General features: G+C 32.8%; 1 protein-coding gene across 1 annotated transcript; it reads right to left on the bottom strand.

The window, feature by feature from the left end:
• Positions 1–1,405: 1,405 nt before the first annotated feature.
• On the bottom strand, positions 1,406–14,008 carry LOC101222560 (aspartic proteinase-like protein 2). Its single transcript, XM_004140828.3, has 10 exons — positions 13,529–14,008; positions 13,311–13,440; positions 12,967–13,214; positions 8,456–8,683; positions 7,108–7,270; positions 6,952–7,025; positions 5,960–6,047; positions 5,307–5,382; positions 4,338–4,409; positions 1,406–2,081 (listed from the first exon to the last, which is right to left on the bottom strand). The coding sequence occupies exons 1-10, from the start codon at positions 13,780–13,782 to the stop codon at positions 1,918–1,920; spliced, it is 1,497 nt and encodes a 498-aa protein (XP_004140876.1). The 5' UTR covers positions 13,783–14,008; the 3' UTR covers positions 1,406–1,917.
• Positions 14,009–16,698: the final 2,690 nt, after the last annotated feature.

A 16,698-nucleotide genomic window follows, 5' to 3' on the forward strand; every position in this document is an offset into this window, starting at 1 on the left:
TAAATACTACACTTCAAATTCTCATTTTCATAATTTTTTTAGCAATTTTTCCAAAATAAAACCCATCCTAAGAATTTCTCATTACAATTACTTAACCTTTAAAAAAATTAAAATTAAATTATTACAACCACTAAATAAATATAACTTCATTAATTAACTATTATCTTTTTATTTAGTCAAATAAAATTAAAAAATCAATATGAGTAATAGTGTTATCAACTAGTAATTAAAGAAGGTAATCAAATGATGGAAAATTTTATGTTAATATTGCAACTTGAAAAAGGTATTTATCAAAAAAATGTACTTTCAAAACTATTTTAAAATGATGCAACTTACGTTCTCTCTTTGGGCTCTCTCAAGACTCGTCCCATTTCTTTTTTTTCATTTTCAATATAAATTTTAATCTCTTTATTATATTTGAATTTTATTTTTCTTTCCTATAGGTAAAATTTAAATTCTTTTATTTTCTAATTTAATACTAGTTTATTTTATTCTTTTAACAAACAAAAAAATCTGTTTTTTTTAATGAAAAATCGGTGCAATTTTATTGTAATTGGAACTTCAGCGTATTCTTTGTATTTTTAAATTAATCAAATTTCTTTTAATTTTTTTATTTTCTAATTTGTACCATTTATTTTTACATTTAGTACGTGACATGGTATTGTAACGACCAATCAATAATTAAAATTTTCTTATTTGATAATACAATTTTAGAAATTGAATGCCCTAAATTTTTAGTAATTGTTTATGATTGAAAAATTATTAAATATAAAGTAGAAGGTCTAATACAATAATTTAACCATTTTCATTTAATGAAAAAAAATCAATGTGTTTCACAACTTGGATACATCCATACTTAAATATTCATATAATATTTCAAACGATATTATCTCATACGAAAGCAATAATGATTTTAAATAATTTTTTAAAAACCAATCATTAAAGTTTGACTAAATTAAATAAAAAGCTCCATGGATGAATTCAACATTTAAATTTTTGAGATGTTCTGAGCCTTCCTGATTGGTTTAAAATATTTTGAATCCTGATTATATTGTTGTATTGTTGCTTCCTGATTGGTTTAAATTTTACAACACCTTCAATGCACGGATTAAACTATGATATAATTTAAAATTTAAAAAGTAAATCATTACATATAAAAGTTAATGAAGATTTTAGTAAATTGTTGCTTCAAACAAATGCAACGGTGAAAAAACTAAAAAGGAATGTGACATTACGTACAGAAAGTTCATGAAACATTTCAAAAACGTTTGAGAACTGTGTAAAATAATAATGATGAAAAGAAAGATGGAGACGGCTATTCCAATATACATAGCTTTTTTTTCACAAGAAACTTAGCTGGAAATAAAAAACTTTTGTATCATCACTAGCAAGCTAAGAGATCCAATGAGAAAAATCCACCCAGCCGAACGAGCTAAGCCATCGATCAGCATAAGGGCCAGTCTGTTATATTATATATAGGCAATAATTTTTCTCTACAAATGAGTATGACCCAAAAAAAGGGCCAAAACTTGAGAAGTATCAATACCTCAAGAAGTAGAATAAATACTTTCTGGCATTTAAGCTTTTTGGGTGCACAAAACTACCTGCATCTCTTTTTCTACTGTCATAATCTATACTGCTGAGGGTTTGCACATCTTTTTGCAGATATAACCTCCTCAATTTTGCTAAAAGAGGCTTCACTTTACAAATCTAAACACAAACCAATCAGAGAGATGATATGTTTTACGTTTGGAATCCCCTGGGGAAAGAAATTTCCCAGTAGAATCTCTCTCTCTCTCTCTTACATTATACACAACTGCTATCAGTTGAACATCTACAGTTAAATTTCAAGAATTTCTCCTGTACTTGATCCTATGAATCTAAAAATATTACCTCCTGATTTGTTGGTATTCTTTGTTAGCTAAAGCATCTGGAATGAGCTGACCAATGCATCAGCAAGATTAGGAATAGCAAAATCACACCCCATTTGGTATTCAATCTTTTGGCTGATGAAATGTAATGTGAACCAACTAAATGAACTGTCCCAGTCTGTTCATCTTGCACTTTGATGCTTGAAGAACCTGAATAATCAATTTACAGCAAATGTGAGATATTGATTGACACAACTGAATTATCGAACATCTCAAAATTGTTTGTTTACTAGTGAACAAAACAACAAATATTATTAAGGTTTAAAATCATTTGTATTCGGATTTATGTTTTAAAAAATTAGTTTGGGAAAAATACATTTTTGCTCCCTAGGTTCAGTGTAGTTTCTTTAGTCTCTATGTTTCAAAATATTACATTTTTACCCTTAAATTTTGAGTTTGGTCTTCAACTGATCCCTAGGGTTTAATATTTTCCACTTTTATCCTTAAGGTTTTGCTGATGCTCACTTTGATTTGATTCAAAATAATTATGAAGCGAAATTTTAAAATGGATGAAAAAGGATAACGAAAACTAACTAATTATAATTTTTTTAAATTAATTAATAATCATTAACACTAAAGACTAAAAAGGAGTATTTAGTAAAAAATCAGAGTTAGTGTAAATCATAAAATCAATGGAACAAATTGAAACATAACTCAAATACTCTAAAAGTAAACATGTGACAATTTGGAATCTAAGGACCGAATGGAAATTAAACTTAAAACTAAAGGATAAAAGTGTAACATTTTGAACCTAGAGATCAAATGAAAACTAAACTTAAAACCTAGGGACCAAAATAGTAAAGTTTTTCAATTATTTACTATATTTTTTATCTATGAACTCTTAGCCAAAATCCAAAAACAAAAATAAGTTTTAACAACTATTTTCTTTTTAATTTTTCAAAATTTTTCAAAACTTGGATTTTCAAACTCTCTTAGAAGGAAAACAATAAAACAAAGGAATTATTAGGTGAAACTAAAGATGTCCACATGGCAGGGCGGGGGTGCTACTCCCTATCCTCGTATCCCATTCCCATTCCCATTCCCATTCCCATCCCACCAATTTCTCCACGGAGAACAGGACAAGATTTTGCAGGGAAACATTTTCAATGTTGTTTTATTTTCGATGAAATATTATCAATTTTCTTATTTAAAAGAGTTCAAATGTCAAATTCTCATTGTTTATAAAAGTTAAAAAAATCAACTATTAGAAGATGCATTTAGAAATTCATCCATAAAATTCAAAAGTCCATACAAAAAAATCAAAGATCAATCCATAGGTATTTTACAAACATCATATTTTTTAGAACACAACATATTCTTTTAATAAAGTTTACAATTCACAAGTCAAAGCCACAACATATACATACTTTTTGAGAAAAGTTCACAACATAGAAATTGAATTAGGAAAAAAAATAAAGAAATGAAATAGAGAAAACAAGGAAAGGAAGAATATCAAACTCTTTTACATATTATTAAATAAGTAAAAAAAATATTTATATTTATATTTAGTTATATTTTTGTTCGGGCGGGGTGGGGAATAGAAATTTTTTTTCCACTCCCTCCCCCATTCCCCAAATATTTAGGGATTCCTCACCCCGTTTGGTCCCCGCCCCCAACCCCACAGGTTAAATGGTCTCTAGGTGGAACTAGTACTTGTAAGCTTAATTATTGGTTTTCCAAAACTGCACTAGTTTCTCACGATTTTTTTAGCTTGGATTCAATCTTTCATAAGGTAACAATTCAATTGAATTTTCAAAAAAAAAAAAAAAAAAAATCTTTTTAGCTTTCTAAACATGTCTTGGATTTTCAAAGCAAATAAAAAACAAAATAGTTATCAAAATTAGATCCAAAACATTCAATTTGGTTTTCAAATCGTGCAAAAAGAAAATCATTTTAGTTCTTGCCGATGATTTACTTTTTCAATAAATCACTTAAACAAAGTTCGAAGGGCAGCACACTTTGTTCATGTATTTGGTGATCAGAAGTATACAACGAATTTACTAAGCTGCTTCCAGTTGAACAAGTATTAGGTTCTAACTTAAAATGGCTATTTATGCAAAGTAGAACATTTGAAAATTTAGAAACTAATATAAAATAATATAGGAATCTTATAGAAGTTCAAGTCCCATAATAGAGTTTAAACCTAATGTTGATAAATAATCCTAGAGATATGAGTCCTATGTGCAGTAAAATATGCATTGGCATATAGATATTTCTATGTATGCTTGTGCGTATTTCTGCAACTGAATTTATCAGAATTTTCCATCATGAGATTAGGGTTAAAAAAAGAGGGCGAAAAACCAACACTGAAGTCAAGACAAAATACAGCAAATAATGGAAAAGTAGGGCAGCTAGTGTCGTTCAGAAATAACTTCAAAAACAACGAAATGAAAACTTTGTACTTACAGTTGTATTCAGTCCACCCGATTGTCTGATTTTCAAGATCATATAAAACTAGCTTGTTTGAAAGCACTAAATCTGCAAGTAAAAGAGATACAAATAAAGGCCTAGAAGATAGGAAAACGAAAAGAAAGGAAAGAGAACTCGTCCTCCTTTGCTGAATTTAACATTTACACAAACAAATAAGCAAAGAAAACCATCCACTGTTGAGACGAAGAATTGAAAAACGATTCTCTTGTATGCAAAATATAGTACAAAGAATTAAAGATAGTATAGATGATCACATACTTAATTAACAGCAGCGAATAGAAGGTAAAAAATGAGAATAAAGATCATTAGTTTCTCCTCTTATAGACCTACGAGGATGCACCTCTTTTATCTCATATAAAACTGATGGTAGTTACACTTTATATTATTTCTCGCTGCCATTTTGGTTCCAAGTTCAAATTCATTAGAATTTATTATTTTACTTCCTCCCATTACATGCAACATCTGGGAGGGGCTATCATGCTTTCACATTTCTCCTGCTGAGAGATTCAGGTAAAACCCAAAAGAATTATAAACTTGGCCGACCTGTGTATAAACTAGTAAAAAAAATTTCGTTATATATATAGGCCATGGATCTTCATCCTTCATTTTAGTAATATTCCTTTTTTGAAAAAAAAAATTAATTACCTACTCTCATTCGTAAGAGCAGGAAGGGAAAAAAAAACTAAGTAATGTCTCCACAATGAGAACGGTATTGAACCAGCACCTATTTTTTTCTCATAGGATGATTTATAACCATAAAATTCTTAGAGTGATCGAGCACTCTACATAGCACATTGCCTGCATATACAGCTCATACAATCGACAGGAAGATAAGGGATTGTGGATACTTTAAGAGTTTGCAACCTTTCTGCCAATAGCAGGCGAGCTAGAATTTTAAGACAAACTAATATTCACGTGGAGTCGTGGACAAATTTTGGAGTTTACCTCCAAAGAGTGTAACGTTCTTCCTATCTCTAGATTGCATCCCACTGTTTTGCCAACCAATACACCACAAGTTCTCCTGTAGAAGTCTATATTAGTAAACCAACTCATCCATCTACTCCAAGCAAAGAAATAACCCGATTTGAAAATAAAATTTTAGTACATGGGATAAACTCTAAAGAGTAATCATTTGGGTGCAAAAGCATCAAACCCGTCTTTCGCGAACAACATAGCCAAATTATATGTAAGAATTACATTAGATGTAACAACAATACTGATAACCTCTTGGTAGAGGGCACATGTCTTAACCAGTTTACATTGACCATTTGATTATCAATGGTAGAATATACTCAATTATCAAACTTACAAATGATGATTGATAGGGAAATAATGAAAGCTCACTAGGTAACATGCTCAAAAGTTTCATTTAAATCTCATGAGAGATGTGAACAAGACCACAGATCAATTAATATCAGTGTCAAAAAGTCGTAACTGAATTTAAAATGTTAATATGCATTATGAATAGGAGTACACTGCACCTACGCAATTGACAAAGGCAGCCATAACGGGATTGTTAGACATTGAAATTTTAAAACACCCATCTTTGCATCATATTCAAGGATTGGAACACAGAATCGCAAGTCCAGCATACTTACATATTGGAATAGATACTCATGAGGATAAACCTTCAACAAGAGTGAGTTCTCGAAATGGAAAATAACTGGAGGAAATCCATCATCGACCCTGTCAACAAAGAAAAATATAATAGATAAAGCTATTCTAGACCTGAATATACAAGCCAAAAATAATGGATATCTGAATCTTTCAGTATCTATCTTAAAGAAAGAAAGCGGATATAACATTTTTTTCTGACACTAAAAAACAGAGTAAAAATGTTATAAGGCAAACTTTTCCAGGCAAAATAATCAGAGATATCAGGAGAACAGTGTCAATCCCTCAATTCTTTATACTTATAAACGAAGGGGCAAGAAGGGTATTTCACAGAGGGAAACATCTGTAGAGCTTATTGGAAGGAAAGGAAACGGTTGAGAGGCCCACTGTGATGCTGGTATAAAAGGAATGTTTTGGAGATTGCTGAAGGTAGGTTTTATTTGGTAAAAGCTGCTGAGAGCTTTGGGAGGGGAAGCTGTCAGCCTTCTCAAAGGAGCTGGGTCAAGAGTTCATTTCCATCATTGTACCTTTTGTTTCTTCTTTCCATTTGCGTTGTTCTTTGTTTGAATATTAGCTTGTAAGACTCTCTTGGTTTTCAATCTATTATATCAGAGTCCTGCATCTGCTTCTTCCCATTGTTGGGATTTCTTGAGTTTCGGGTCAAAGAGTCTTAACAAACAGTTGCATATGACAAGATTGCCTATTTGATTTATCACTTCAATATATCAAATGAACAAGTGAGCAACAATGGACGATCTATCCATTAGACACTGAAATTACAAGTAGAGACCTACCTCGCTGGTTTGGTTTTTAGGTCAAATGGTAACATCACTCTAGGTTTTATTTTAATTTTCTATAATAAAAAATACATGAATTAAGCAAATCCTTTGGTTTGAACTGATAACACAAGACAGAATTGCACAGAAAGAACTTCATATAAATTATAAGAGGTAATAAAATTCAGAATGCTCCATACCTCTCTGAGTACTGAAAACATTTATATTCTCCATGAATGGTTTGAACTTCCAAATTGTGTTGCTGAGAGAGTATCTACAAGAACAAAATCAAATGTGATCATTTCACATTTGTAATGAAGTTCTAAAATGGATAGAGCTCTGGCATTCTTTAGTACCTTGGCCACTAACGGCTCGTAAATCAGTTCAGGAAGATATGCCAAGGTTGTACCACTATCAATGATTGTCCCTTTTCTGTCTCCTGCCTCGAATACATCGGCAGAAATATTTAATATGATGTGACCAACTTGTACTCCCGTCATATTGACATTGTAATGCGGCCTAAATTTAATCAATGAGTACAAATAAAAGTTAAAATCACGCACACAATAAAGATAAAATAATCATCATAAGATATCAAGAGAAGAAGTCACAAGTAGTGCAAAAAGTTACAGTTTTGAATAATTAATAGTCAATATTCATATATTTTTTTCAATTTAGTTGAAATTAAAGAAGCATGGGCACAGAACACGCTATGGTATAGACATAGCGACACGTCAAATTCTTAAAAAGTAGGACATGCATTCGTTGGTAAAACATTATTTCAAAAAATATATGTATCTCTATTGTTATATATAAATAAAGTAGGGACCCTTGCAAAAATAGCAAAAAAAAATTTATGATAATAGGGCCTATGTCACTACATTTTCTAAATTGCAAAATTAGCAAATTTAAAAGTTGATAACCCTATGATTACCGTCTGATAGTCCTCCGATAGCCCTATAATTACCATCTGATATCACTAATCAGGTCATATTTGCAATATGCAAAAAATAAGTGTCATAAGCTGTTTTTTTCTAAATGTTTTTGTCATTTAATGCAATTTTCCAATAAAGTATGCAACTTTTATATAAGAATAAAATATACTTCACTAAAACTTTAAACACACAAACATAAGTCAATTAACGACATTTGAAATCTTTAAAGATAAAAAATGTTTTAGTTGGCTATGACTAAAGGATGCAGATGTCATCCTTACTTTAGGATATTGATAAATATATAAGGATTCAATTCATAAGAGATCTCGAGTTTTTTCCTTAACTTTTAAGTTAAATACATTCCAGACTTGTGTCCAAAATTAGGGGGGAATATATTTTATAGAGATGCTTTATAGCATATCAAACACATGTCCATGTCCAAACGCATCTGTTTCTGCTTTGCAAGTTGAAAGCACTCCAAAACCAAAAAATATTAACAATAAAATACATCTAATCATCAAGATCAACAGTACAAAATAGTTTGGGTTTGCCATAACACTTTCAAATTAGTTTCTCATAGCTAATATATTTGATCAGAACAAAATATATATCATTCAGCAAAAATTTTGATTTATAAGAACTCACCGAGCAAACCAATAAGTTAACGCAAGGACCATAGAAACCAATTAAATTCTACTGATGGGAAAATGATAGAAACCAAATGATTAACAAATGCAACGATTGAAAGCTAACAAAGAAAATTACATACTGATTTGGTACCAACGGAGTCATGTTAACTTTTGGCTGCACAACATGTCCCATTGCAAAGATACCACCTCCATTTGTTCCATCTAGGCAATGAGCAAACATCTTTTTCACTTTTCTTGTGGAGGCTAGTTGTGAAATAATAGATGAATTTGATTTTCCAAAACCAAGTATGCCATCAAGTGCTTCTTCACCAGATGAGCCTAAATCCCCTGATTGTCTGGCACCACATCTATCAACAGAAATAAATAAACAAATAAATAAATTTTAAAATAATATGACCAAATAAATTAAATTAAATTCTCCAAGTGAGATGATTATAAAATTAACAGAACAGGAAAATTAACCAATAGGACCAATGTTGACAAGAACTAAAATGTGGTGGCAATGGGCATCTCTTAGACATTGATCATTTCATGCTCTCGCAGATCAATATACTAAAACAACACTTATTCCTTGCTGAAAAATCAATGACCTTGTACAAGCAGCCACCCTGCTCTGTAAGGAAACTATTGACTTGAATGGATCAGTGTTTTAAAAAGCCCTATCTGGTGTGTGCCTAGGCTCAAGGCACAGGTCTAATACCTTACCTTGGAAAGGCAAGGCTCACAAAATAAGACGTGCATCAGGCATAGCCCTTCTGTGAAAGCCTTCAAGGTTTAAAGTCCTGGGCCTTCGGGCTTTTTCATTACTTTTAAAAAGTCATAATAATTAAGGGCTTTCCATCTTTATTAACTAAAATAATCAAGTTTACTAAGCCAAAATGCAAAATTTCTTGTGTTTGGGGTCTTCAACTATCCTTTTTCTTTTTAATGTAATATTTTCATATGTAGTGCGTCTAAGCTCCAGATGACCATTGTGCCTTAGTGCACCCTGGGCATTTAAAAACACTGGCATGTACATATAATTTGATTACATGATTGGGATTCGAATTCTCATGCCAGTTTAGGAAAACCTTGTGAGATAAGTTTTTGACACACCGTTGAGATATAGAAAATGTCATCCTAATCTGATGGTCAAATAGAGGTAATCATGAGACATTAGGAAATTTAACATGGCTTAACATGACAAGCCTAAGAAGTAGAACCTGCGTCTCCCACAAGCAGAGTTATAGAGTTAATATTTAATAATATGAACAGACAGTGAGCAAAACACCTTTCAATGTGGTATCTAATACATTCACTCATTTAACTATACAGATAATAAATTTGCCTAGCTCTACAAATGGTTTTTTAGATAAGAAACATTTCATTGATAAAATAAAATAGGGGAAAACCCCGAGCGCCTAAATGTGAGTACAAAATGATTTACAACTGGAAACTAAATAAGATGATTAAAGTTCTTAAAAGGGTTCCCAATTTTGCACCAGTAAAAAGCAGTAAACAGCACAAGATCAAAAAGAGTCAAAAGTGGAAATTGTATCTTGAAAGAGACGCTTATTACGCTCACCCCACAAAGTCCAGAAGAAAAGGCAAAGAATTGCCACCAAACTGTCTTCTAGTGCCAATAAAGAGGTGCCCCACCAGAAGAGAGAGTCAAGGATGTTAGAGTGGGCAATCAACCATCCAAAATATTATTTCAGAAACGTGAACCAAAAGGACAATACAAAAACAGGGAGAGCAGGGGACTCTGCATGAACTTTACACATAATACACCACGATGGAGAGAAAGACATACAAGGCATACCGTTGAAGATGATCAGCAGTATTAATGGCACAATGACTAAGCTCCCAAAACTTAGGACAACAACAGGGATAAAGAAGCCCATTCATGAATTTCAAAATCATTAAGATTACGACGAAGGCATAAATCCCAAGACTCAGAAAAATCAAGGCATGCCTTAGCCACCTTAATATCAAGAAAACGAGCAAGTCAAAACAAACGGGAAAAAGCCACAGAGAGAACACCACAACTAAGCCAATGGTCCTTCTAGAAAGAAATAGTGGAACCCGTGCCAAGGCAACACTGGGTATAGGAAGCAACAAAAGCAACGGTATGACAAATAAACCTCCACATGGATTTAGCAGACCTACGAACAATAGATGGCCATAAACAAGGAGAGTAATATTTAGCCACAATAAGCTTCCTCCACAATGCTTCAGGCTCGTGTAAAAATCGCCGAATCCATATGGCCACAAGAGCATAATTAAGTTGATGAGATTTCGTGGTAACATTTTCCACAGCCATTAGTATCTCTTTCTTTTTCTTTCTTTTTTTCTCTTGAGAGTAGAACAAAAAATTTGTTGATGAATGAAATTGAAATATCACCAAAGGTGAGTACAAGAGACAATAGCCATTAATATCCAAACAAGCTTGCAAAGAAAAAAACTGAAGGCTAATCATCACATCCTCGTGGATAAATGAACATTCTCAAGATTGCCAACTAGAGAAGCTCACTCTTCTCATTAGCATCTCCTAAATAAAGATTCCAAATCTAAAGACCCAAATTGAGAAACATGAAACAATACAAAGTGGCATATGAAAAGAAAACTCAACAGGAGGAACCAACTTCATAGTGGGCAAATGATACTATTGATATATAGGTACTTTTACGTCACTAATGAGCGTCCTGAAAGTAGGGACTTGAATCATCTCAAACAACACATTTAACAAACTAAGACTATAAAAGAAACCTAATGGAGATAGCTTTCCAAGGGTCCCTGGATGTGCCTTTCGACTAGCAACTCGAAGCCCAATCAAACAAACGAGGACCCTAACAGCTAAAGATAGGATGAGGTCCACACTTACTTACGTAGGGTGTCAAGCTCCAAGGGAAAATGCCAAAGCACTAGCCAACACAACCTCATTGCACATTCTAAAATTACCTATCCTCGAATCCCAAGACAATATACCTTCAGTATCTATTACGAATGTATGAACTTGTAATATTCACATTTCAATGAACTACGCTTGCTAGCTGTAGGAACCGAATCATCACTCAACTAAAACTAGAGATGGTACTTAACTATGGGAAATAACTAATAATACGACTCCAAGGTGCCCTTGCATACTGGAAATCACTTCCATTAGCATTAGAAACCTATCGGGAAATATTGGTAAAATAACCAACGTTCACAAGCTAAAAGAACCAACCCCCAAAAAGTGAAGGCACCTTCCAAAATTATCCAATATAACTATCTCTGTCTCTAACATCAGGAAAATCATATATTCGCATAGTTGAAATAATACCAGACCCCCACCCAAAAAAAAAAAAAAACAATAACAAAATTAACTTCCAAAATGATAAAATGTAACACTCTCCCATCTAAATTTCCTCAATGATAAAATGTAACACTCTCCCATCTAAATTTCCTCTTCTAGCTTTGGAAATCAATGAGTCTTCAAAGAAAAAGCACCCCCCTCAGATTTGACCACAAAAAGACACCAATAGCATGAGTATAAGGTTCCTCACTAAAGATAAGAGGGAGGTAACATGTCAGCTGCATATTCATTATAAATGAAGAACTATGAGATTTTTCATCTCTTTTGCCACATAAAAATCTATAGCTAGTCAAATAACCTGTCTAAGTGAAGATGAAAGAGGTATTCAATTTCTTGTCAATGCAGTTTCCTAAAAATATTAGATTTGGTACCATACCCCAGTAGTCCCAACGGAGAAGCCAACCAAAATAGCAAGGCTGATAGATAAAATAACCCTCCACAGGCACAAAAACATTCAAAAAAGGGGAACACCATAAACCAATATGTACCTATTGAAGCATGAATGCTCAAAGGACATCCAAGCAATATGGAAACTTCTGATCAATTTGACCTACCTCATAGACATATTGTGCTACTTTGTTTCCTCGAAGGATAACGATAACTAAATCAGAACTTTCTGGAATAATCAAGTCTCTAAAAAGGGCTCGCTCCCTCTAGATCTAAACCCTCTAGCACAGAACTTCCATTAGCAGCAATTGAGGACAATTTAGATAAATAACAAATGGAGGGTAAAATCCATTCCTAGTTTCTCCAGTACATAAATGGCCATAGCAAGTAACCATTGTAAATTTTGGGTACCTTCATCGTTCAATAAATTTTTCTCTAGTCTCCCGTATATTTGTAAATTGACTATTATCAGAACCTCTCATAAGATTCTTTATTTGCACAACTCAAAGCTGGCGGGGTGGGCATGGGTGGGAAGGAAGCTCTACTTATTGTTTGGTTATGTAGATATCAAATTGTGCCTAATTCTCTTTCGCCATTTTTCTGACTGCTACCTAGTACTGCAGCTTGAATACCATGCCTAGAGCTCAAGCTGTAGGAACAAGCACAGTTTGCACTCTCCTTGAGTCCTTGGATAGATATTCTATAAATTTGTCCTCTCCGTAAAAACTCCTGTTCAATTAAAGTTTTGCAAGGAACAAAGTTTATGAGGAGATCGATGCATGGCAACCTCTCTATAGTTTCTTCTTCATCTTTCTAGGTTAGATATTTCCTCCTCATTTATCATTCCCCTACATTGTGTTGGAGCTACACTAAAGAGTACAGAAAACAAGGATAAGAACAACTCACCCAAACTTGATACTTCCATTGGCAGCTGTAGTTTCAAGGTCACCAGAAACCCGATTATACTGTACGTAGTCCTTGACAAAGTACCCGGCAGTCGAGCTCCCGTCACCATATATCTGAAGATATGGGCAGGACATATTAGTAGTGCAGCCAGAAAGTGGGCCTCCATTAACCTCCAAGCAAAATTGTTCATCGCAGGAAACCAATTTTCCAGTCGTGGATTCCTCTAAATCGTAAGGAGTGAGTTCCATCTAATGCAAAATGAACAAACACCCCAATTAATCCTTTCACATCACCAATCAAAAATAAAAGACAAGATACTTTGAAAATAACAAGACATTTAATACCCCAAGAGAGCTTGTCCTCGGACACTCCCTACACTGAATACAATTAACCCACACAATATCGCTCCCTGTATCAACTTGAACATAATAATCCTTCGAAGGAGTCCCAATTCCAATTTTGGCATAGTAAAGCCTGGAAGAAAAGTGAACCCTCCAATTAATACCACATCACAATCAACATATAAAATACCAAACAAAATTAAAAAAACAATACCACTAACCCGACGGCATCAGGCCGGCCAGAGCCACCGAGAGGTATATCGATACCAGCAAGAAATCGAAGCTGACGACTGATGTCGTGCGCCTTAAGGGTACTAAGAGAACGTTCCCGTCCGGCATACTTGTATTTGACGCTGAAGATGCCGTTATCAGCATAGACGCCGCCACCTCCGTTGATGGTGTTGGAAAGTAAGTTAATGATTAGAAAGAGCAATAGAGTCAAAGGGCGTGAAGTACCGATGCCGGCAGTGGCCATGGTTGACGGGTTCTGAAGCTCCAGCGGCTCCAGAAGGGTCTCAACTTCGCCCCAAGGTTTTGAAACTTTAAATTCTGAGCAGATGAAACGCCATTTTTGCTCTCCAAGGATGGCTGGAAGAAACCAATTGGCTCCTTCTCTTGACTTCCTTTCTTTTTCTTTTTTTTCCTTTTCCTTTTTTTCCTTTTCCTTTTCCTTTTTTTCCTTTTCCTTTTTTTCCTTTTCCTTCTTTCCACTTAATTTTAGTGTTTAAATTTCTTTGATCTCATTTAGGAGGAATGAGGGTTTGAGAGGGTTTGTACGGTCTTTTAAGTTTTTAATTAGAATAGTTTATGTTTGATTATAAATTATTTTAGTTTGGGTTCTCCTAATATATGTAAATACTAAATGTTAAATAGTAAAGATAATAGCAAATTTAGAGTTTTAAATTAGTATTTACGGTAGTTAATGAGAGACTTTTAAATAGTATTTATTATAAAGTAGTTGGTTCTCGATCTTTACTCCAACAGACACTTTAGAGTTGGTTTAGTTCAATGTTTTATAAATATACATGTATTTGGTTGTACATTGAATGCTTTCATAATTTTGCGAAAATGTATTTAATTTGTAAAATTAAGTTGAAAAATTACCAAAAGTACACCGATTTTGGGAGGTTATAGTTTTTGGAATTGTTTTAAAAAGTTGAGTTTGGCAAAATGGGATATGAAAAGTCTAAAATGCCCTTAAGTGTAAGATTTTTTTTCTTCTTTCTCCCAAAAAAAAAGTAAAAGATTTTTTTCCTACATTTTCTCTCATCTTCTTAACTTTTTTTCTCACTTCTCTTGACATTTGTTAGAATTTTTAATCCCTCTTAAACAAGGATTTTGCAAGTTTGATACATATTTAGTAGGGGTTTTTTGTTATTTTTAGTCACTCTTAAAGAAGAAATAAGTAGAAGAAACAATATCGTTGATGAGAGGTGGAAGAATTGATTGGGCAATAGCAAGAAAGAAATGGAGTGGCGGCGTTTCTCGTATTTTTCGTTAAAGAAAAGAAGAATTAGGAAAAGGAAGAATTGTAATTTACAATAAATAGTTGTAAAAATTGGCAAAAGTAGCAAAAATCAGTTAATATTTGGTGGAAGATTTGTAAAACCTTGAAGAACTTTTTTTTTAAAGATTAAAAAAAAATTGGAGAAGATTTTAAAAAATGGTACAATCCTCATCTAATTGTCTAATGTAATGCACTGAAAAAACCCAAAACAATCGATAAATTAAAAAAATTTAATCTTCTAGGAAAATCTAAGTGGTCAATCTCGGCCGAAAAAAAAAACAAAATTACGAATTTTTCCAAAGTATGCTATTTTTATAATGTAAAGTTTAAAAAGTGTTATTTCTCACCATTTCCCTATTTAATGTAATTTAGGATGATTTATAACATGTCAAAGATGCTTCTTTAGCTATTTTTCTAAATTTCTAAAAAAATCTTGCACAAATGTCTCTAACAAATCACCGTTGCTCTCTAAGTCGCATTCGCCATCCAATCATGTTGCCATCATTGGATGGAAGCACATTTTATCATTATTATTGAGTAGTAGCTTGTAAGGGATTTGTTTGTTTAAAATCCATAATAAAAAAAAAAGTTACAATCCATAATAAAAAAAAAAGTTTACATGAGGAAAATGATAGTAAGAAATCCACCATTTTGCAAGGTAAAAGAAATGTGATGGTGATAAGTAATAAAGATGTCCAAAAAAATGGAGAAAACTCATCGAACAAACATGGGCTTCAAATGCCCAAATACATTCTCACCTAAAAAAACCTCCAACCAAACGGGGGGCCTCAAGGCGTTTTATCCAATTTCACCTCTAAACTTCAAGGCCATATTTAGTCTATATAACCTTTTCAATTTTATTTTCTCACAATTCATGAACTTTTTACTTAGCACATTTTGGTATTTACAAAATTACTTTTCACTTTATAATTCGTAAGTTCAACAAGCAAATTATTTTTTCATAAATTTTTTTAGTTTTTTATTGATTTATTCTTTTCTTTTCCACCTTATATTTTCATTTGTTCGTTGTAATTTATTTATTTATTTATTTTTTATAGTACAAGATCTAAACGATACAATGGTATATCCCAAACAAATAGAGAGATCATTGTTACTAATAGATCATTTAGGCTAAGTATAAAATTGTTTTTTACGTGTGTGATCGATTAATCACAATAGTGTTTTTGTTATTTCACGTTGTAAACTTTTTTTCTTGTTCACAATTGTTCTATACAATGTAAATATTTTTTAGTTTTGTTTTATTTTTGGGGAAAAAATCCTAAAAGAATAGCTTTAAAATATTTGATTCAAAATTCAACTGTTCCTAAACCAATTATAATGGTAAGAAGTGAATGGAAACAGCTTAATTTGTTTACCAAAAGCTGATAAATCATAAATGTTAAATTTGAATTCCAAACAGAGTCCATTACATCGGCGTCGACATCTTTCTTATCATATCAACAGTTCCAGAAAGATTGATAGCCTTCCCCTTCTTTGGCTTTTGTTACAGAATTCACAAATCTTGCCTCCTCGTAAATGCCATCGACTTAGACCTAGAAATAGCCAAATAGACGATCAATTTTCTAATTCCTCAACATTTCCAACTGAAATTGGGCTATGCAAATCCAACATCAGCCTTCAGAATCTTAGCAGAATCGGTGGCATGTTGTTGTGGATGCTTGTGCTTTGGGGGCAAAAGGACATGAATTGCTTTCGATTCTCTCTGTTTTGTTCTGATTTTCATTGTATTAAGTTGATTTGGGTTCTCTTGTAAAATAACTGTGAATTTCATTGCTGAGACTTCTTCGTCTGATGTTCGTATTGTGGAGGGGGGGTTTGATTAAACTCAATGGTAAATGGCAATAGATGTCTCAGCCTGAGGTG

The sequence above is a fragment of the Cucumis sativus genome, chromosome 6 (assembly GCF_000004075.3).
Source record: "Cucumis sativus cultivar 9930 chromosome 6, Cucumber_9930_V3, whole genome shotgun sequence".
Classification (NCBI taxonomy): Eukaryota; Viridiplantae; Streptophyta; class Magnoliopsida; order Cucurbitales; family Cucurbitaceae; genus Cucumis; species Cucumis sativus.